At 48.5% G+C, this 21,140-nt stretch overlaps 1 protein-coding gene and 1 long non-coding RNA gene across 2 annotated transcripts in view; one reads left to right on the top strand and one right to left on the bottom strand.

Moving 5' to 3' along the window:
- The first annotated feature begins 188 nt into the window (after positions 1-188).
- COTL1 (coactosin like F-actin binding protein 1) lies at positions 189-20,487 on the top strand. Its single transcript, XM_058033875.1, has 4 exons — positions 189-304; positions 685-767; positions 11,214-11,371; positions 19,166-20,487. Exons 1-4 carry the CDS (start codon positions 228-230, stop codon positions 19,274-19,276), a joined length of 429 nt encoding a protein of 142 aa, XP_057889858.1. The 5' UTR covers positions 189-227; the 3' UTR covers positions 19,277-20,487.
- The window catches only part of LOC131089240 (uncharacterized), a 52,044-nt gene continuing 46,875 nt past the window's right edge, over positions 15,972-21,140 (bottom strand). The window contains exon 5 of the long non-coding RNA XR_009115226.1: positions 15,972-16,833. This is a non-coding gene — a long non-coding RNA (uncharacterized LOC131089240). The remainder of the gene's footprint in view (positions 16,834-21,140) is intronic.

The following is a 21,140-nucleotide window of genomic DNA, read 5'->3' as shown; positions in this document are numbered from 1 at the left end:
GTGCCCGCGGCGGGCCGGGAGGGGCCGGGCCAGGCCGCGCTGAGCCATTGGCGGCGGCGGCGGCGGGGGCGGGACGGGCGCGCTGCGCGGGGCCACGCTCGGCTCGGCTCGGCTCGGCTCGGCTCGGCTCGGCTCGGCTCGGCTCCTGAGCGCGGTGCGGCAGCAGCGGCGGCCGCGGCCCCCCCAGCTCCGCGCCGCTCCGCGCCCCCCCCCTCCCCTTCGCCCCCATGGCCACCAAAATCGACAAGGAGGCGTGCAGGGAGGCGTACAACCTCGTCAGGGACGATGCCACCGAGGTGAACTGGTAGGTGCCCCCCGGCATCCCCCCGGACGGGCAGCGGGGCGCTGGGGTTCGCTGTCCTCTCTCCCCGCTCCCCAAAGGGTGAATTCTACAGATCTCGCCCCCTTCTCCTCTTCCTCTCTTCCTAAAGGATGGGTTTTTCACCGCCTATTCTTCCCCATCTCCTCCTTTCCCTTCTTAAAGACTGTGACTGTTCGATGTATTCTTCGCCTTCCCCATCTCCTCCTTTCCTTTGCTAAAGACTCTGACTGTTCGATGTATTCTTCGCCTTCCCTTCCCCCATTCCAAAGGGTGACTTTAAACGTGTTGTTCCCCTTTCCTTCCCCCCATCCGGAAAGGTGACTTTTAACTGTATTTTCCCCTTGTCTTCTCCCTCCCCGAAGGGTGACGTTTAAGTACAATGGCTCTACGATCGTCCCTGGAGACCAAGGGGTAGACTATGAAACCTTCAAAAGGAAGTGCACAGGTAAGCTCCGTCTCCGTGCCTTGGCCCCTTTCTGCCACGGGGTGCCCGCTGAGAGGGGAAAGGACGGGAGGAAACTTGGGGGGACCGGGATTGGCGCTGCTGCTGCTTCCCTGCCCGCCCTGTCCTGCGGGATCGCCTTTCAGCCCCACACAGTGCAGCTCCCCCAAGTCCAGAGTCCAGCGGCTCCTTTGTCTCACCCTTAGACTTCACGTCCTTTGGGCTCTTCCTCCCCTCTTTGCACAATCTTTCGCTGCTCCTCGGTTATAAACCAGATAAAACGCCTGATAAGCAACGGCCGCCTTGTTAGCAATGCAATTTCAGGGCAAAACCCGACTCGGTTGTGGCTAGAAAGATGCGGTCGTGCAGATCGTTGGGAATGAAATACTTATAAAATCCTTCTGAAAATCTTTTTAAAGACAGCGAAGTGACTGCAGTTGGAAGGCTCGCCGGGATTTTTTAGGGACACAAAACCTGGCTGGAGGGTGGTCGTTGCAAAGCTGGGCTGAACAATCCAGCCCTGCGAACAATCGAACAATCGCAGATGTGGCGTTGCAGAACCGCAACTGTTGCGGCTCCAGGTTCAAACGTGGCAGTGGATTGTGGAGCTGCCGGCTGTGGAACGTTCAGGGCAGGAACAAAGCCTGGGGAAAATGAAGATAAATTCAGGAGTGTTTAACTGCCTCTGATTGTGACTTTTGATGAGTTTCACAAAGGGGGGGGGGTTTGATTTTTACCTCAGTTTTTATCAGTTTTCCTCCTATCTTGGCTGCTAGTTAACAATGTCACCAAACGAGGTGAGATGTGGAGTATTTTTTACTAATACTGGATTATAACAAAGACTTACTCAGCCAGTTCCTGTACAATCAATCACCTGCATTTTCAGAATTCTGTGTCTGAGCTGTGGAGGAACTGTGCTGAGCAGTCTCTGCCCTCCCAAGGTGGGGCAGTTCATGGGGACACTGTGGGGCTGGCAGTCCCAGGGCTTGGCTGGGCTTTATTGAGTGGAAGGGGAGAACTCTTAGGAAAGTAACTGAGGGCAGGACAGCTCTGATCTGACAGGAGAAAAGTGTATTTTAGTCCTTGGAAAGGAGCCATGAGATGAAGATGGTTTAGGCTGCTCTGCTACGATGCTGGCAGTGGGGTCTCACTGAGATTAATGCAGCCACTCGCTTCCAGCTGTTCCTGAGAACCTGCAGGGAAATTCTCAGAACTAGGAAAGGTCCTGTTGTGGTTGGTGTCAGAAGAGCTGATCCTGCACTGCAGGAACTCCTTCCCACTCATCTCTTTTTAGTGGGCAACAGAAGGGAAGAGCAATTACCTGGAACCCAGGGAATCCCAGGGCTCAGCACTGTGCAAGTTCATGGCAGTGGTTAATTGTTCCCTTGGGAGGTCAGTGACTTCAGGATCTGAGTTCTCTGTCTCCTCTCCTGAACAACTTAACTGAGCATCTCTGCTGTCTCCAGACACCTGAGGCTTGCAGGGGAACCTTCCCCATTTATTTCCTCTCCTTGCCTTTATACAGTTCCTGTCTTTCTTTTTGTCTGAGCTGATTTTCAATGCTTTTTCTGGAAGAGAAAAGAACTTAAGAACTTCCTCTCCTCCATCCTGTGGCAAAGAGAATCCTTTCCTGGGGTGGCTGAGCAGGCAGAAGGGCTTTGGCAGAGCACAGGGAGGGGTTGGATTGGGGAGGATGAGGATGACAAATGGTGGAGGCACACACTGCACTCTGGAGTGTGGCCACATCTGTGTTCTTAACATGGCTTATAAACAGGGCTCAAACCAAGCTGACCCCAAGACAGAAAAAAAGGAAATTTTCTGTATTTTAGAAATAAGCTCAGTAAGGAAAGAGTTAAATATAGGGCACTTGTGGAGTATTGTTAGCCATTAATGGGGAGTTAAATCCCTTAGAGCTGCTCCATTGCTCCCTGTTCCTCCTTTCCCTTTCCCTTGTGCACCTGCTGAGGGCTGTTCCCTGGCACACCAGGACCAAGAAGTTGTCCTCAAAGGCACCTCTGGAGCACAGCTGTTGGAGGCTTTAAAAAAAAGGCAAATTGAGGTGCCTGGTCCATGACTGAGAGCTGAAAAAAAATCTTCCTCCACCCACGAATTTCAGTGCTGCAGTTGGGGAAGGAAGAGATGCAAGTTTTGGAGCCTCCATCTGGGCTAGACACAGTCAGGGATCAAACCTTGGGCCAGCAGTGAAGTTGGAGACTTCCTTCCCATCTGGAAGAAAGTAGAGTTGGTTGGAATATTTCTACTGAAACAAAGTCAGTAAAAAAGAGTAGCAAGGGATGGGAAAAGCTGTTGAATGTTATTTATTCTTGTTGCTCCATCTCTTTCGTCCTGGTCTCTTCCATCTCCTTTTATGTTTCATTGGAGAGGAGAGGAGCTGCTATCAAACAGCTTCAAAAAATGCAATTAAAAATTTTAAAAACCTTGGTATCAGAACAAACTTCTTTGTTTTGAATTCCTGTTGTGTGAGAAACGCTGCTCTGAAAGCCACAAAGTACAGCAGCTGCCTCTGGTAGAAGCTGAGCATCACTTGGTGGTTAGAGGTGAGAGCAGGAGCTGGGATTGAAATCTCAGAGTGCAAAGAGTCCCCGTCAGAGCTCTCTGCTCCACTTTCTGCAGCAGCTGTTCTGAGCTGCAAACATCGTGTTCCTGCTCTCTTTAGGAGCCATTCTCATGAAAAGCACCTTGGTACCCATTGCTGCCCTGCTGGGCGGGGTCGCTGAGTGCTGCCTCCTGTGGCTCTGGGGCCTGGAGGGGCTTTTGTGCCACTTTGGAATATCTTTGCCTGTGGTGCATGTCCTGCCTTGTACAGTCACAGACGTCAGGGGGCTGTTGGTAACAGCCCCTACTTTTGCTTTTTTCCCCCCCATCCATAACCCTTTCCATGCCCATCACTGCCTCTGCAAACCTGCTTGGGGAACCAGAGTGGCTGGGGACAAAGGGAGAGAAACTGAAATTGCTTCTTTTAGAGGAAGTAGCAGCTGAGGGAGGCCGTGTCACAAACCAGCTCTGCACACCTCCAGCCCTGCTCTGGGGCTGCTGGGGGAGCACACGTGCCACAGGTGCTGAGCTGGGGCAGGGAGGCCCATGCCCTGAGCCAGGAGCTGCTGCTGGCCCTGCTGTGGGTTCTGTCCTCTGCTGTGCTCTCAGATGCACCTCCCACATCAGATCTGCATGCTACAGATCCTGGCCCAGGGGTCCTTTCTTCCTTCCATCTTCACTAAGCTTCGTGCAGGAACAGCAAGGTTGTACAAACAGCACCATTAAATTATCACATTTCCCCATCCCCATTTGGGGACAGCAGCTGCCACTCCTAGAGGAAGGAAGCATGGAAAGAAGAGCTCCTTCAGTGCCCTCTTGTTCAGGGTCCTGGGGTGATGCTGCAAACACAGCCTGACCCTGAACTTCTGTGTGTCAGTCACTGTTGTGGTGTCCCTGTCAAGATCTATTTATCTCAGACAACTCCAACACTGCCTGGGAGGCAGCAGACCCTGCTTAGAGCCAGGCATCCATCTTCCCTGCCCCCCAAAGGCAGCCCCAGTGTGTGACACCTCTCCTCCAGCCTATCCCACAGCAAAGCCACAGAGGTTGGTTTAGGCCAAGGAGGCTGGTTTAGGCCATGGAGGTTGGTTTAGGCCAAGGAGGCTGGTTTAGGCCATGGAGGTTGGTTTGGGCCAAGGAGGTTGGTTTAGGTCAAGGAGGTTGGTTTAGGCCAAGGAGGTTGATTTGGGCCAAGGAGGTTGGTTTAGGCCATGGAGGTTGGTTTAGGCCAAGGAGGTTGGTTTGGGCCAAGGAGGTTGATTTGGGCCAAGGAGGTTGGTTTGGGCCAAGGAGGTTGATTTGGGCCATGGAGGCTGGTTTAGGTCATGGAGGTTGGTTTGGGCCAAGGAGGTTGGTTTGGGCCAAGGAGGTTGGTTCAGGCCAAGGAGGTTGGTTCAGGCCAAGGAGGTTGGTTTGGGCCAAGGAGGTTGGTTTAGGCCATGGAGGTTGGTTTGGGCCAAGGAGGTTGGTTTAGGTCAAGGAGGTTGGTTTAGGCCAAGGAGGTTGGTTTGGGCCAAGGAGGTTGGTTCAGGCCAAGGAGGTTGGTTCAGGCCACTGGCACATCCTTGGGTGATTTGGAGGTGGCTCCTGGGGGCTCTTCCTCCTGCAGTCCTGCCTAATGGCCAATGTCCTGCCTAAGGGCCAGTGTCCTGTCTAATTTCCAGTGTCCTGCCTGTGCTGGCCCTGGTCTGACCCACAGAGTCAGGACACAGAGCTGAGGACATTCACTGTGTCAGGGCCACTGAACACCTGCTGTGGACACCCCTGTGTCTGCTGGCTGAGACTGTTTGGGTTTGACATCACAGATTACCTCTGCATTAAACAAGGACTTGATTCAAGGCTTCTGATCCCTTTTACTCCCCAGTTCCATCTCTTGCTCTGCAGATGGCCTGGCTCCAGAGGAAGCATTAATTTGGTGGTTAGTGCTACATGCCATCAGGACACTTTGAAAAAAAAACAAACCAAAAACAGCTGAGCTGGTGCATTTGAGGCCAGAAATAGATAAGAGTTGAAGGTTATTGTATGGAAGGATGTGACAGCTTTTTTTTTGGACGTTTTTAATTTCAAAGTCTTATAACTGGGCTGGTGATGCTGTTGCTGAGAAGAACAGAATGAGTTACAACTGAAATGACATCCTGTGAACTTTTGTGTGTGTCTGTTGTACCTGACTGCCCTGGACATTGCCTCAGTGTCTCTATTATGAAGCAGCAGAGCATCACATTGGCTCTGTCTGTGGTTTAATTTAATTTTTTTAGTGTGTATTCTGCCATTAAAAAAATGGAGTGGTCAGAAGGCTGGATTTCCCCCCACCTCCCCCCATGCCATATGTGAACAGCTGTTTTCAATGCATCTCTGACAAAAGAAATAATGAGCCTTTTATTTGGAAAGCCTCAGTGCAGATAAATAATTGCAATGACAGCATGAAATGGGATAGTTATTCATGTGTCTGAAAAGATCAGCCCAAAACCACACTGGGCATTCAGCAGCAGGAAGAACAGAAAATCTTTAGAAGAACAGAAAATAAATACCCTATAAAATCATTTGGGGTTGACATAAAATATTAGAAAACAGAAATAAAATTGGCTCCTAATAAAAATACAAGTTTTTTGGGGTTTAGATCAATTGTCTCAGAAAGCCTGGGCTGCACATTAAAAAGGAAGGAGCCGTGAGTTGAGAGATCACCAAGGTAACATTGGCACCTGAGGCTGTAGGAAAGATTTGTAAAAACACACGAGGACATATAATGAGATAGGTGCTTATCTGCATTTGGCTGCATCTTAAGTTGCTAAAATGGGCCTTGTAAATCAATCTCCTACTGCTTTTGTTTTTCCTCCTCAGCGTTCATCTCTCCTGCTTTCCCTTACTGGCTATTTCAAGGAAGACCTGGGGCCATGGGTGGCTTATGGAGTTTGTCACCCTGCCCCTGTGCCCTCCCTGCCGGTGTGGACGTGCTCTTGGCAGGGTCACAGAGATCTCCTGGCTGCCAGCTGCAGCCCAGGCTTAGCCTGGCCCTGCTGTAGACAGGGGGTGGATTCAGGGAATATTCTCACTGATTTTTGTGGGAGTAACTCATGGGGTCAGGGCCTGCAGTGATGGTAGCTCTTGGGTTTTTTTGGTAACTCTTGGTAACTCTTTGGTTTTGGATTGGTAACTGATGGTAGCTCTTGGCTTTTTTGGTAATTCTTGGTAACTCTTTGGTTTTGTATTGGTAACTGATGGTAGCTCTTGGTTTTTTTGGTAACTCTTTGGTTTTGTATTGGTAACTGATGGTAGCTCTTGTTTTTTTTGGTAATTCTCGGTAACTCTTTGGTTTTGTGGTGGAAACTGATGGTAACTTTGGTTTTGTGATGGTAACTCTTGGTTTTTTGGTAACTCTTGGTAACTGGTTTTGTGATGGTAACTGTTGGTAACTTGGTTTGTGATGGTAACTGATGGTAGCTCTTGGTTTTGTGGTAACTCTTGGTAACTCTTTGGTTTTGTGATGGTAACTGATGGTAACTCTGGTTTTGTGGTGGTAACTGATGGTAGCTCTGGGTTTTGTGGTGTTTAATTAAATACCATGGCTGTGGGTCTGCCTTTGCCATCCCATGGCGGGCACAGGAGCAGGGAAAGAAGAGCTTTGTACCTTTTGCCTGCCCTGTGTTTTGGGGCCTGCCTGGCCCTTCTGGCCAGCCAACAGCACCATTCCTTCCTTCAGGGAAGAGCTGGGTCCCCCTTCTGCTCCCACCCTGCCCTCAGCATCCACCCAGGTCAGGAGAGGAGCTGTGACTGTCACTGGGGTAGCAGCACCCCCTGGAGCAGAGCAGCCACTGTGGGGTCACTGTCCCCATGCACTTGTGTCCCTGCACTCACATGGGCCACCCCAAGTCACCTGGAGAAGGTTTGGTGCCCAGCAAAGTCCTGTGGTGGGGTCAGACACGTCTGACGTGGTTTAATGAACACTTTGGGGTGTAGCAAGGCAGCCCTGCACGAGAGCTGGGGGCTCAGTGCAGGGTTTAAGAGGAAAAAACAGTGTAGGAAGAGGGAAGGAGCGTTTCTGTCTGCACTTGCAGCACGTGACCACAGGGCTGACTGAAGAGGTGGAAAATTGACAAATTAATCTAATATTAATCCAATTGAAGCAAACAAATTAAATCTTCGTGGAACCTGTCATGTGCTGTGGTAATTCATGTTGGACAGAAGACAAAAGCAGGTCAGTCCATCACCTGCCTGGCTGCCTGTGACCTTGGTTCAGCAGGCAGGTGAAGCTGGGAGCAGGGGTTTTATCATGGAGCAGGGTTTTTATTGTGGCAGATCTCTGGCCTGGCCACTCAGAGCCCTCAGAACCCTGATGGTTTGGCAGTGAATTTCTTTCCTGCAGCTATTATCTTTTACTGATGACTCACTGCATTTTAATCTAAGGGGGAATTTTTCAGCACAGCTGAACCAAAGCACTTGAGTGGATGTAGAAAAAGGAAAGGATACCATGAAGGAAATCTCTGTAGTTTGGCATCAAGGTTTGTTGACAGCCAAGGGCAGCTTAAGCAGAATATTTGGAAAATCCTGTCTTAGTGATAAATAAAGAGTTTGGATAGAAATACCAAGTGATGCTGGTTAAGGCATTCATTGTGCTGCTCATTGTTTGTCCAGCCATGGTGAAGGGAGCTGTGGTATTAATTGAATAAACATTGTTAATTTCTGCTGTTTGGATCCCGTGTGATCTCAAATAAAGCTGCTATTTCCGTTCTCCCCAGACCAGTTATTTACTTCTCTCTGCCCTGAAATTCACGTCTCAGTGGCTGGGAAGGGGTGGCACAGCTCTGGGCAGGATTTCCTCCTTCAGGGGCAATCTGTGCTGTCTCTCTCTGATTTGTTCTGCTCCCCTCACTCCCAGCAAATTCCTAAAACCACCATGAGTGCTTTTGTGTGAGCAGGGGCTGCTGGATGTTAATGCCTTGAGATTTCTCAGGGAATTGGCACTGATGGCATTGATGACTTCCTGGGGAGCTGATGTGGCAGGGCAGAACTGATGAACTGTGAAAGAGGAAATCTGGCACTAGGGAAGAACTTGCGTTTTGATCCCCTTATCACTCTGAACACGCTTCAGACTAATTGTGAAACTCAGCCACTTCTGCTCGGGGATTTTGACCTGCACTTGGAGAGGCTTATGCCCAGGCTGAGCCAGTGCTAAAAACCTCTCCATCCGTCCCTGATGCCCTTTTAGGAACTGAGACATGTTAATTGCTCAGGGCTCCAATTCACATTCCCTCTGGCTTTGTGTGCAGCAGCTAAGGCATCACGTTTGTGCTAAACATCCTGTTTGTGCTAAAGAGCCTGCTCTGCCTCCAGTGGGGTTTAAACTCCATGGGGAGACAGGAGGAGACAGGACCCAGCTGGGTGTGACCCCTTCAAGCCCCCACAAGTGAGGCAGCCCCAGGAAAATCTGCCCAAAGGTGACTCAGAGTCCCAGTCCAACCTCAGGTGCTCATTAAACTTACAGGACATGGTGAAGTAAAGGGTTGTTCATGCTCAGGTGATCTCAGGGATGAAAGCTGGAATTGCTGCATTTGGCTCTCTTCAGCCAGGATGGGCAAGCACTGAGAGTTCTGCTGAGAAGCAAATCCTACTGCTGCCAGTGAGCTGTGGGATAATGTCAAAGGGAAGTTATTCTGACTGACAAATTCACAGAATCCCAGAATGGTTTGTGCTGGAAGGAGCCTTAAAGATCATGTCATAAGCAGGGACACCTTTCATTGTCCCAGATTGCTCCAAGCCCCTTCCAGTCATGGGGCATCCCTGGAGCTTCCTCTCTGTGCTGCTATGAAAAAGCACTGGTTTTTCACATTCATTATCTTTTTTCCACTATCTTTATCACAAAGGGGCACATTGCAGTGTTCAGGCTCTGTGACAGGGATGAAAACCCGAGGTGGGGACAGAGGGCTCCATGGGAAGGGTGTGACACCACTGTAGTGCAGGAGCTCCCAGCACCCTGGGACTGCCAGGACCGTTCCCAGAGGAGGCACAGGACAGCTCTGGGCAGTGTGGCCTCCTTTGCTGTCAGAGCAGGGGAAGCAAGGCCGGCTCCTGGAGCTGTTAATTGTAACATTAGGGGATTTACTGTCTCTCTTCACCTTGGGTATTTCCTGGCTGTCGCTTCATTTATGGCTCTAATCAATCTTGGGAAGAGGATTTGCTGTCAGAACCAGCAGCCCCCACGTGCATTTCCTGCACTCACCAGCAGCAGGGCAGCTGAGAGAGAAGTTTTGTTTGCCTGCGTTGTTGATACACGACTCTTTCTCTCCTTCCAAAGATCCATCTGGATTTTTCTTCTGAATAAGATCTTTATTTTTGTTTCTATTTTGAAATCTTCAGAGGAGTTTGTTTTGAACATTGTACTGGCTCACACACCCCCCTACATCCATTTTCCAGTTTGCCCAGTATTAGTCAGTGACAAAAAAAAAAAAAAAAAAAAGAACAAAGAGAATAAAACAGAGAGAGCAGAGGTGGATTTTTTTCAGACTTAAAAAAGTCTTTGCTTTTATCAAGGAGAATTTGTATTTGTCCACACTTTGGCAAATCAAAGTGCTAAAGAAGCTCTGAGATCTGTTAGCTTGCAGAGAATACCCAAATTCTTTCTAGCATTGATTTCTAGCAGCTTATTTTCAGGGGATGAGCAACTTAGAGCTGCTTCTCCCCTGTCTCCAGAGCTCCTGGGGCTGTCCTGGCTGCTCACAGAGTCTGCTGGGGATGTTGGCAGTCATTCCTACACCTGGAGCCTACATTTTCACCTGGCAATTAGTCAACCCAGCAAATCCCTCTAAGGCACATTGAACTGGCCACAACAAGTGTGCCAGGATTACCAGGAGTCTTCTCTAACAGCAGGTTTGTTCTTCTGCTTTGAGTCACCTCCTTTAAAGGCCTTAAGTGACCTCTGAGAGATGAAGATTGAAATATTGATTATTAGGAATATCCCACAATTGCACAAGTGTCCATCTGCTCTGCTTTCTGCCCTCCTGGTGGAAGGTTCCAGCATCCCTTGGACCTGGGGATGCAGGGGGATGGTGCTTGCTCCTGATCAGGAAGCTTCCAACTGCTCCATGAGTCACAGGAGATGGAGGAAGGAGCTCTCTGAGATAAGAGTCTGCAAGGTTGTCACACATATGGCCAGGCTAAATCAGTCTGGTGTGATGTAGCACGAGCCAGCTGTGAAACAGGGATCAGCACAGATCTGAAGTCCAGGGCTTTTCCCTCCAGGGCTTTGGAAGGAATAGAAAAACACACCTGGGCAAGTCATTGCAGATTTTTCTCTTCCTCCTTCCTCTCCCCTCCTTCTTGTAAACTCTTACTACAAGTGAGCCAGAAATGGATGGCAGGAGGGAGAAAGCTCACACTTGCACAATGGCCAGTTTCTGGTAATGTTATAAAGTGTGACCCTAAGCCTGCTATTCTGTAAGAAAGAGACATGAGGATATGGTAATGGTTTCTGGCAATGTTATAAAGTGTGACCCTAATCCTGCTGTTCTGTAAGAAAGAGACACCAGGATATCACTGTCTTCCCTTCTTCAACAGACCTGCAGATGAATAATTTGGCTCAATGTGTAACTGTGCTCTTGACCTGCCTGCTGACTATATTTTAGCCATTTCCACTGTGGTGTGGGGTGTCCAGCACAGCCATTTTCCTCCCAGTAACTCAGAGAACCCAGAAGGGGCAGAGCCCACACGGGCAAAGCACACCTTGCAAGCACAGGGCATGTGAGCAGAGCCCTGTCCTGCCCCCTGATTCCCAAATGCTGGCACTGAACACAGGATCAGTGCCTTGCCTTGGTTTTTGGGAACAGTAGACTCACCCTGGAGAAGGGAAGGCAGGGATGTTGCTGATTTTAATCCTTTGGTCCCTTTTTTGCCTCATTGCAGACGATGTGCGATTGTTCGGCTTTGTCCGATTCACCACCGGCGATGCCATGAGCAAGAGAGTCAAGTTTGCCCTCATCACCTGGATTGGGGAGGATGTCAGTGGCCTGCAGAGAGCCAAAACTGGGACTGACAAGACTCTGGTCAAGGAAGTAGTACAGGTAAGCTCTTCCTTTTGCTCCTAACCAGCAGCTCCCATCGCTGTTCTCTGTACCAACAGCAGCAGGAGGCAGAGAGAGGGAAGGGTTGGCTCATCCTCCAACTCAGGAGTTAATCCTTTAAAAAGAAGACAGTTTCCTATTGCCTGTCTTCCTCCTAGGAAGGCTTAACATCTGCCCTTTGAGCACTCAGGCATAAAGAAGCATCTTTTGAGCTTAAGGCTGCCTCAGCTATTTCATGAGGAGGGAATTTCTGCACTCCCCTCCTTGGCACCACTGAGATGTCTCCCATCCCCTTCCTTGCTATGGAAATAACTCACTATTGAGTGATCATCAGCAGTATTCAGTTCAGCAGGTAAAATTAAACAGGAAAACCCACACCCTTGTTTAAACTTCTCCAGAGGCCTTTTGCCTTTGCACGGTGGATTTGTGGAGCTAATCACCCAAAGTCTGAAGTCCCCGTGGCACCAATTAACTAACAGCTCTTAATGGCTAACTAGATGTGAACAGGCTTTGTTTGGCCTTGGGCGTAGCAGGGGAAAGAGAAATGTGCTCAGTCCAAGTGAGAACAAACAACAGCCAGGAGAGAAGTGACTCTGGGAGGCACAGCTGAGACCTGGCTGTGATGGAGAGGATGCTGATGCTTGGAATGTTTCTTCTGGAGGAGTATTTAGAGCAAAATCAGCTCTTCCATTGAAACACAGAACCAGCTCACCAGAGCATGAGAAATGGTTTTGTTTATGCTCTTGGATAACAGGCTGATGATTAAATTAATCTCCCTCAATAACTGAGCTCTTGCCAGTGTAAAGAAACCTCCCAACAGGACACTGGAAGGGTGAGAATGAAGCCCTCTCGACTCTTTGGTAGTTTATATGATACAGAAGATTGCATTTAGATAAGAAGAATGAAGATGATACATTCCTGTCCTTCCAGAGGATAAACTCTGGTGCTGAATGTTTCAGAATGACGACTCAGAGGGGCCTGTTCTCCAAAGAAACTTCCAGAATGACACCTGAGAGACAGGAAAGCAAGTTTCTGCTCATGGGAAGCAGCTGAAACTGCGTAATTGTAGCTGAAGATGAAATTATAGAGTACTAATGAATGACTCTCATATGAGTCACTAAGCCCAAAATTTTCTTTAAAATCTGTTTAGACAATGTATTCCTGTTGAGTTGAATAGCATTCCTGAGCACTGTGCTCAGTTCTGTCCCTAGGTCTGTTACATATAATTTGCAATTTCACTTGTTTCATCTTTGATTAGTAGTCTGTACAAGTTAATAATCTGGTGGAGCATTAACCACTCTTGGCTGTTACTTAAAAGCTTTCATATTCCAATTAGTCTGTACTAAAATATAAAAACAATACAACTGGTGCTTGATACACTTTTACTGAGCAGCCTTGTCTATAAATGCTTGCAAAGCATTTCTGAATGTCACAGCAATGGTGAACTCCTGTCCAGGAAAAATTATCTTGACAAGTATTTTGAATAGTTCTTGATATGCAACTGAATCCCTCCGAGTGCAGTGAGATAAAGCAGAACCATTTTCTTCTTTGTATGCCTGTGACCTTGCAGGTAATCTGTCAGAATAAACAAGGACAAGAAAGTCCAGCTGAAATTTAATGGAGGGAGTTTATCCCAGAGCTATTTCACTCTTAGCAGCTCCCTTGACCTTCAGGTACATTCTCAGTGTTCTGTTTTTTATGGAGATTATTTGAGATGTGAGTTGTACATAGAAAAATACACTTGTTTTTTTCTTTAATGATAAACTCCAAATCTGAGGCAGTGTTTGTTCATCATTTAGAATAAGCAGTGCCCTAGGGTGGGAGGTTTTTGGTCTGGGTGCAGTTGGGCCCACAGGTGCACTCACCCTGTGGAAAAGTGGCACAAGGAGGATTTTTGAGCTGCACAAGGGACAGTTTGGAGTTCCAGAAGAGCACTCTTCACTCTGAGAAGCCCTCAGCAAACCCTGAAGGGCTCTCACAATCTTGTACTATTTGCCAAAGCACCTGTGGGTCTTTATTTAACACCCAAGTGTGAGGAGATTCCTGTTTTATATCCTGTGCTGTACTGATGAGCTGGGCTGAGCTCTGCTCAGGGCTCAGCAAACACCAATAAATGTTGCTGTTCTTGTGAGACCAAGGGAGAGCCAGGCAGGTCCTGCCAGCCCTGGGATAAAGAGGATCCCACCAGGGATGGTGATTGGGCTCCCAGAAGCACCTGCCATCAGGAAAATGATGCCTGCCACACAGGGACATGAACTGGTGAGGAGGGGATTATGGGCTGTGAACTATTACAGAGCAGAGGGAGGAACTGGGCTGCCCTGGCAAATTTTGTGTTCCTCCCTTGGAAGGAGGAGCAGGTGCTGTGAAATCCACGGGGAGGTGGCTCTGGAGTGCTGATAGTGAGTGCAGGAGGTTGCCAGAAAACCTCTCAGGAAGAAAGAACAATTGATTTTTAGCTGTAATAACTGTAAAATGACAGGGATGGATCTCATTTGCTACAAATAGCTGTAGTTCTTCTGATCTATAGCTGTAGTTCTTCTGATCTGTGCTAGATGGGAGCCAGATCTTCTGGCCCTACTTGGACCCATGCTCATTAGCTCTTTACTGTTGCTGGAAAATGGGTTTTGAGTTTATTGTATTTCTTTTGGATTGTAGACAAATCCATTTAAGGAACTATCAGGAGCTATTTTTTTCCCCCACAGCCATTTATTTTTCCATCCTTTCCTCCTTAACTCAGCAGGAAATGTTGGCTCCAGCCTGCAGCCTGGTTCAGCTGGGAGCAGATGAGAAGTAAGGCCAGGATGGGGAACAAGTATTTATCTGTAAAAATGGGTCTAGCTAAGTCCTGCTGTGTGAGACTGCTGTGAAATGGAGACAGGAGATGCACAATCGCACCTCCTACCCATGGGCTCCTCTCCATGCCAAGGCCAGGTCTAATGGGGGAAGAATGGCACAGAATTTCCCATTGCAGGCAGCTGCTCAAGATATTTGGGAGATAATTTCTGTTGTAGAGTCTAAACCTGCCCCTAGAACAATCTAAGCAACTGGGAACTTCATGGAGCAGTGATTTCTGCTTTGGCAGAAGCCATGTGTCACCTAGTGCCCAGGGTGAGCTGGCAGATGTGTTCAGAGAGGCACCCACAGCCCTGATGTCCCCTGCCAGCTGCCCTTTGGTCACCAGACCCCACAGCAAGGACCAGCCCAGGCACTGGGAGTGGCCCCTGGTGCTGCAGTGGGGTGGTTCTGATGCAAACACCAAAGAAATGGAGCCAGGACTTGGTTTCCCTCTGAGTGCTCCTTCCTCTCTGTGAACTCTGTCCCTTCATAACTGCATTTCCTACCAGATTTTAACTCTTCCTCAGGCAGCACTGGGGTCTTTTTCCTGACAGGGCTGAATTCATGTCCTGCAGGACTCTCCCAGCAAAGGAACTGCTCAATCTTTGCCAGTTTGTCAGATTTTCCATGGATTTTGACTCTGTTTTCATCAGCACTCCTTCCCCCACAAAATCATGTGCTCTGTTATTTCCCTAATTCATATTCAGGGTAAAACAGCTCTGTTTCTGTGAGCAAATATTCAAGGCATTTTATTCATCATTATTTTTGGTGAGGAATTCATCTGGCTTGCATGATGTCAACAGCTCTACTGGGTTCCTGTTTTGCAGCTCATACCCAGTTCTTTTTTTTTTTGCTCACCTTTCCCTTTTCCTCTGGATTTCTCACTGCACTGATGATGTGTCCCATGAGGGAGCCCCACTGATGGGGTCCCTGTCCCTGATTTTGGGATCCCACAGAATTCCCTGAATGTGCTTTGGTTTTCTCATATGCGTACAGAGTCCTGAGCAGAAGATGAAATAGCTGAATTAAAGTAGAAGGTTTAACAGCTTTGTTAGAGGCAGGAAATCAAACTCACAGGGAACAGCTATGTCACAGTTACTCATGAGGGTGAGTGAGATCCTGCTGGGAAGGCAAAATAAATTCTCCTTTTGGGCTGTTTTTTCCTGTTCTGGTTTACTGTAATGACCATACCCAATGGATATGGATTTACAAGAACTCCAAGTCTGGAGAAGAGCATCAGAATCAGCAGCTTCTCATCTCCCTGTGTCTGACACACAGACTTGTGACTCTTGCAGTGGGATGGAGCACAGCAGGGAGAATTTGCAGAGCAGCTGAAATGCAGCTCCCATTGCTGAGACAAGTGTTTGCCAGAGGTTTGGACTGGCTTCTCTCACAGTCTGGAACTGCTCCATGTAAAATTGGCAGGCAGTGGATTTGAAGAGAGGGTTTTTGCTGAGCTTGGAGTCTGACAGCTGAGTGCAGGAGCAGGTTTGCTGTAGGGCTGGGACTCAGACCCTGCTGGAAAAGAAACCTGGGAGATGTCACCTCCTCTGCTCTGCATCTGCACTGAGGCTGAGGTGACCAGGGCATGGGAGTGGTGACATTAAGCAGAGTAGAACTGAGGGTTCTGAACATCAGCAGAAGCTGCTGGAAGCCCCAGTAAAAATAAAATAAATAAAAAATGGCAAGAAGCTGCTCAGCTACCTGGCACCATCTGTGGCTGCTGGGAAGTGTCTGTGGACTATACAAGGATTTTACTCCTGGCTTCAAGCTCCCCAGGCTGGGATTTGTAAGGGCCTCTGCAGACCTGGTTTGGTACAATATCTGCATCACATGGATTTTCCCTTGAGCAATTTAGGGAAATTTTATGGCCCATATGCTAAACATTCAGGGCTTGGAAGAGAGGAAGAAAATCTACTCCACCCTTTTTTCCCCCTCTTAGTTGGCTGGAAGAGAAGGATTGAGCTCTCTGCACAAATTTCATGTTTCCCATGGAGGGTGCAGGCTCCTTCTCTGCTCCTGCATGGTTGGAGCCCTCTCAGTCTGTGCCTGGTGTGGGATTTCAAAATTGTGACCTCAGGCACCAAGAGGAGCTGGAGCCAGAGAGGAGCACTGGAGAACCAGGAGTGAACCTCAGGATTTCTGTGTGCTGGTCACTGATTTGGGAGGCAAAGCAAAGAGCCTGTGGTCACTGCTGTGTTGTGAGAGTGATAAAGATAAATGGCATCATTGTTTTTGTTATCTGGAGGCTGCTGCTGACTGGGGTGAAGACAAAGGCTAGAATTCACTGGCAGGGCTTGCTGTGGTTGTGGAAAGCCTGGGGTTGGGGGGAGGAGAAGGGAAAAGGAAGTGGAGGATGTAAGATGAAGACACATGTCAGCAAATCAAGGGCCCAAGCATCAGAGTTATGCACTGTGCCTTAGGATTTGCAGCCTGGACAAAAGCTCAGAGAGCTCAGACAGTAAATTCAGAGTGATGAGGGAGGCTGTGGCTGGAGAAGGTCAAGCAGGATGTTAAAATCACAAATTCCAGGCACCAAACTCACCAAAAGCATCTTCCCTCCTTGGGGCCAGGCTTGAGGAGACACCATGGCGGGTCAGAGCTGGTGTGAGGAACCAAGGAGCAGCCTGAGAGAATGGAATAAAGCAGAGTTATTAATAGCAGTGACCCAGATTGCACTCTGAGGGTACAAATCTGGCACAAGAGGTGGCCCAGTCAGCTAAGAGGATATTTAAGAGTGGCTGAGAGCAGAACCCATCTGGCCACTGCTAAGGGGACACTGTTCATATATTGCAGGGTGTTTTGGTGAAATGATGGCTGATGCCCACAGATCATCACCCAGGAGTCATCTGGATAAGTGTCTGCTTGAGAAGGCATTGAGTAATTATATTTACTGTGTGGCACATGTGATAAATTCTCCTCTGCCTGGGCATGAGTGCGCTTGCAGTTTCAATTTCAGAATCAGCTGGATTCTGCAGAGTGGGCATTGAAGAAAACCCTCCCCACACTAACAAAATACATTTTCATTATAAAATACACTTTTCATTATAAAATACACTCTTTCATTGAAGAAAACCCTCCCCACACTTATAAAATACACTTTTCATGGAATCCCTCTCAGAAATGGTTTTATGGACCTGCCTCACTTCTCACTAAAGCAGGGCAAAGACTCACCCTGAAATCATGTAGTGTTGGATAATCTGCTGCCAAGGTGAGGAAAATGTGTTAAACCTGGTGCCATAGAAAAGGAATTGAAAAGGCTCAGCTCAAAACTCACATAGGAGCATCAAACAGCTGAAAATGCTGGGGTGGGTCTTAGCAAGGGCTGAGCTTTGCAGAGATGTCACCCTGGAGACCTGGAAGTAGGACACTCGTGAGCATGACTAAATCTGATGGTTTGGGCAGTTTGCCTCTTTATTTCTGTCTTAAAAAAAAAAAAAAAAAAAAAAAAAAGAAAAGAAAAGAAAAGAAAAGAAAAGGATTTGTTTTTCTCTACAAAGCAATGTCTTTCCCATTTTCCCTGCACTCTGCCAAGCCGTGGGTGAGTGCCTGTGCTGTCCCCATGCCAGGAAAGGCGGGCACTGCAGGCAGGGCTGTTGTTGCTGAGCACTCTGGAGCAGCCCCTCGGGCTCAGCAGAGCAGCTCCCAGGATTTCCTGAGTGTGAAACAGGATCAGCCCCAGCCCAGAGGGGGGAGGAGGGAGCTGCTTCCATCCTTTCCATCTCTCCCACCGCATGAAAGGGGTGCTGAGGCTCTTTCAAGCTGCATCCTCCTCCATCCCCTCCTTTATCTGACTCTGATCCCAAACTCAGACCCTTGGGATGCTGCCAATAAAGAGCTCTCCCATGGCTTAGAGGCTGAAACCAATTAGGAGCCCCCCTGTGCCCGTGCCAGGGAGACCCACACAAGATTCCTGCTGCCCTCCCAAAGCATTCCCTCCTTCTCCATCACCTTTTGGGGAACTCGCTGCCCGGGGATTGGGGCATTGCAGATTGCCTGAGATGTCTCAGCAAAGCTGTTGGGATATTTATTCATGTTTTTGGTGGAGTGCAGTGGATGCTTGTGTTTGTCACGTGGGGGAAGGGAGACTGAAGCAGTGCTCTCAGTTGTGGTTAGGAAGGGGAGGAAAATGCTAAAGCAAGCAGCAAACAGGCTGTTTGCTGAATGGCTGTGCACACACATGGATGCCATGCCAGCCCTGCTGGGAGGCAGGAAGGACAGGCCCCAACAAGGGAAAAAATCCCTGAGCTGCCACTGCTCTGACAGGAGCCCTAAAGGCACCCTGGGTCCCATTCTGCTCCCAGCAAGGTTTTCTGTGTCCCAGCCTCTCATCCCAGCCCTGCCTGGGGCTTGCCCAGCTCCAGGAGCTGCAGAGCTCTCCAGAGGGAGGAAACTGCCCTGCATCCATCCAGGAGCTCACTTGGACACAAAGCACAGGGCAGAGCCTGTGCACAGCCTGTCTGGGGCAATGTCTGCCTTGTGTTTGCTCCTGGCAGCATCCCTGTGCTGCTCAGTCCTTCTCAGGTGTGACACTGTGGTGCACTCTGGTGTTGTGCTGTTCTTTTTTTAGGAGAAGAGGCCCTAAAAAGGGCACAGAGAGGATTAGTGACTTGGCCAAGATTATGCTGAGGGTCACTGGTGGTCAGGAGGTCAGTAATTTTGAGGGTTTCAGTTCTCATACTGCTTAGGGAACTTGACCTAACCTGGCCTGTGCATCCCTGCACCCCTGCACTGGGCCTGCAGCCAGTGGCTGTGGAATACATAACATTTTTCCAGGTTAAATGTTGGGTTTTGCCTTCACCAGCCCTCTGTCTCATCCACAGCTTGCTATTTATCATCCCAGCCACAGGAGATCAGGGGATGCAGCTCAGACACCCAGGGAAGCTGGATAACCCACCTTCAATCAGCTAATTGAAAATACCCCCCTTTGTTAACAGGCTTTTTCTTTATCTCTTACAGAACTTTGCCAAAGAATTTGTGATCAGTGACCACAAAGAGCTGGATGAGGATTACATCAAGAACGAGCTGAAGAAAGCAGGGGGGGCTAATTATGATGCACAGACTGAGTAAAGGCAGGAACCTCCTGGCACCATCACCTGCATCTCCAAGGGAGGGCAAAGGCACAACAAACTAACACACGTGAGAGATGAGGCAACTGAACTCCCCAGCTTTCTGTGGCTGCACCTAAGAACTCCCTTTTTTGCATTCAGAGGACTTTTATTTTCCATTCTCTCTCATCAAACATTCCTCTCTGGGGCTCTGTTTTTCTTTTTTTCCCCCTTTTTTTACTCATAACTCTGTTTCACACCTGTGGAATTTAGGTTTGGCTCTGCTTTGGCCCTACTCAGCCCTGTGTTTGTAGAGGCTTGCCACTGTGTCCTTCTTCATGTCTATGTGTTTTACTTGGGCTCAACCTGGTCTCTGAGGGAAGAAAGTTTTGAGGGAGTTCTGAACATCAGTTATTTTAATTTTTGAAAAATTTGTTCTGACTGATATTCTTGGGAATAACATTATTTGCTGTTCCAGGCTCAGATCAGCTTGAGATGACTTCCCTCAAACTCTGATTAAATCATCTAAGCAGAAATGTCCAGCTGAGATGTTATCTAACAGCTTCAACAACAAAGCCAACAAACAAAACCATTTCTTTGACTCCTGATAAATGGGAATAAATTTGCCTTAAACATTGCTTGACAGTTGCTATGCTCTGTGCTGCATCTCTGTCCCTCCCTCTTAAAAATAAGATCCACCACAATCCTAAAGTGGGTTTTGTTGCTTTCTGGAGGTGTCACAGCACAGTAAACTGAGGGGCTTAGAAATGTCTGGATCTTGGTCACTATTTTGTGTACGTTGGTCTCTGGGTTTGTATCTGACTTTGCTAATGCTGGGGCTCAGGAGGTGAAACTGAAATGCATAGATGTCCTTTTTCAATGATGTCTGAAAAAAACAGCAGCTGCTGAATCCTTCCCTACCCGTCCCCCCTGGTTATTCTGCAGTGAAACACAACATCTTCAGTTCCTTGGGGCCTTTGGCAGGGAACATCCTCCAGCTGGGCCCAAGGGATGGGGCAGGGCAGCTCCATCCCAGCTGGGGTTAAATATCCAACAGCACAGAGAGAACCTGGGCTCACTTTGGTACCAAACTGTTTGTTTGGGGGGCTCCTTTGTATGGCTTTTGTTTTTCCATCCAGGGTAACTGTGCCCAGAATGACCTGCTGGGAGAGGCTGTGGGGCTTGGGAGTCAGAGCTGTAAATCCATGACAGAATAAATGTTTTTCAAGAACAGTTCTCAGAGACTCTGTTGTTCTTTTTACCATCCCTGCAACAAACCCATATTTAGGAGGTTTCTTAATCCTTGGTGGGAAGCTTTGAGCTGCTGCAATCTTGGGGCTATTAGGAGAATTAAACACTGGCTTAGGTGTAAAATGATCCCAGCCCTTGTCTGCTCCTCTCTGCTCGAGAGGCAGAGGTGACCACAGTGCACCTGACACACTTTTTTGTTCAGCAGCTCTGCTCCTCCATTTCCAGTGCCAAAACACCAAGTGGGAATTGTAATTAGGTCAAAGAGAATTTCACAGCCACAGAAAATAAATGTAGAGAGGTCAGGAATAGATTTGGGAACAAGAACAACACTTTCAGACAAGTTTTGCAGCTTCCTGCACAGGGTCACATGGGGCATTACAGTTCTGGACAGCACTTCCTAAACCTTGCCCTGAAAGAAGGAAATGGATGTTTTTTACAGGACTGACAGCAGGGACAGGCATCACTAATGGGAAGAGGCTTTGCAGAGAGCTTGTGATGCTCTGAGGCTTTGCCTTGCTGGTTCAGTGACCCAGACTTGAATTTGACACCCTGTGGCACAAATCTCTGCCTGGTAGTGAAGCCTGGCAGCACCATCACAAGAAATTCATCAGCACCAGCTGTGGTGGGGGCTCAAG

This window comes from Melospiza georgiana, chromosome 14 (genome assembly GCF_028018845.1).
Source record: "Melospiza georgiana isolate bMelGeo1 chromosome 14, bMelGeo1.pri, whole genome shotgun sequence".
In the NCBI taxonomy this organism is placed as follows: Eukaryota; Metazoa; Chordata; class Aves; order Passeriformes; family Passerellidae; genus Melospiza; species Melospiza georgiana.
The sequence above is the reverse complement of the archived record's forward strand: the minus strand, read 5'-3'. Positions and strand labels throughout refer to the sequence as shown.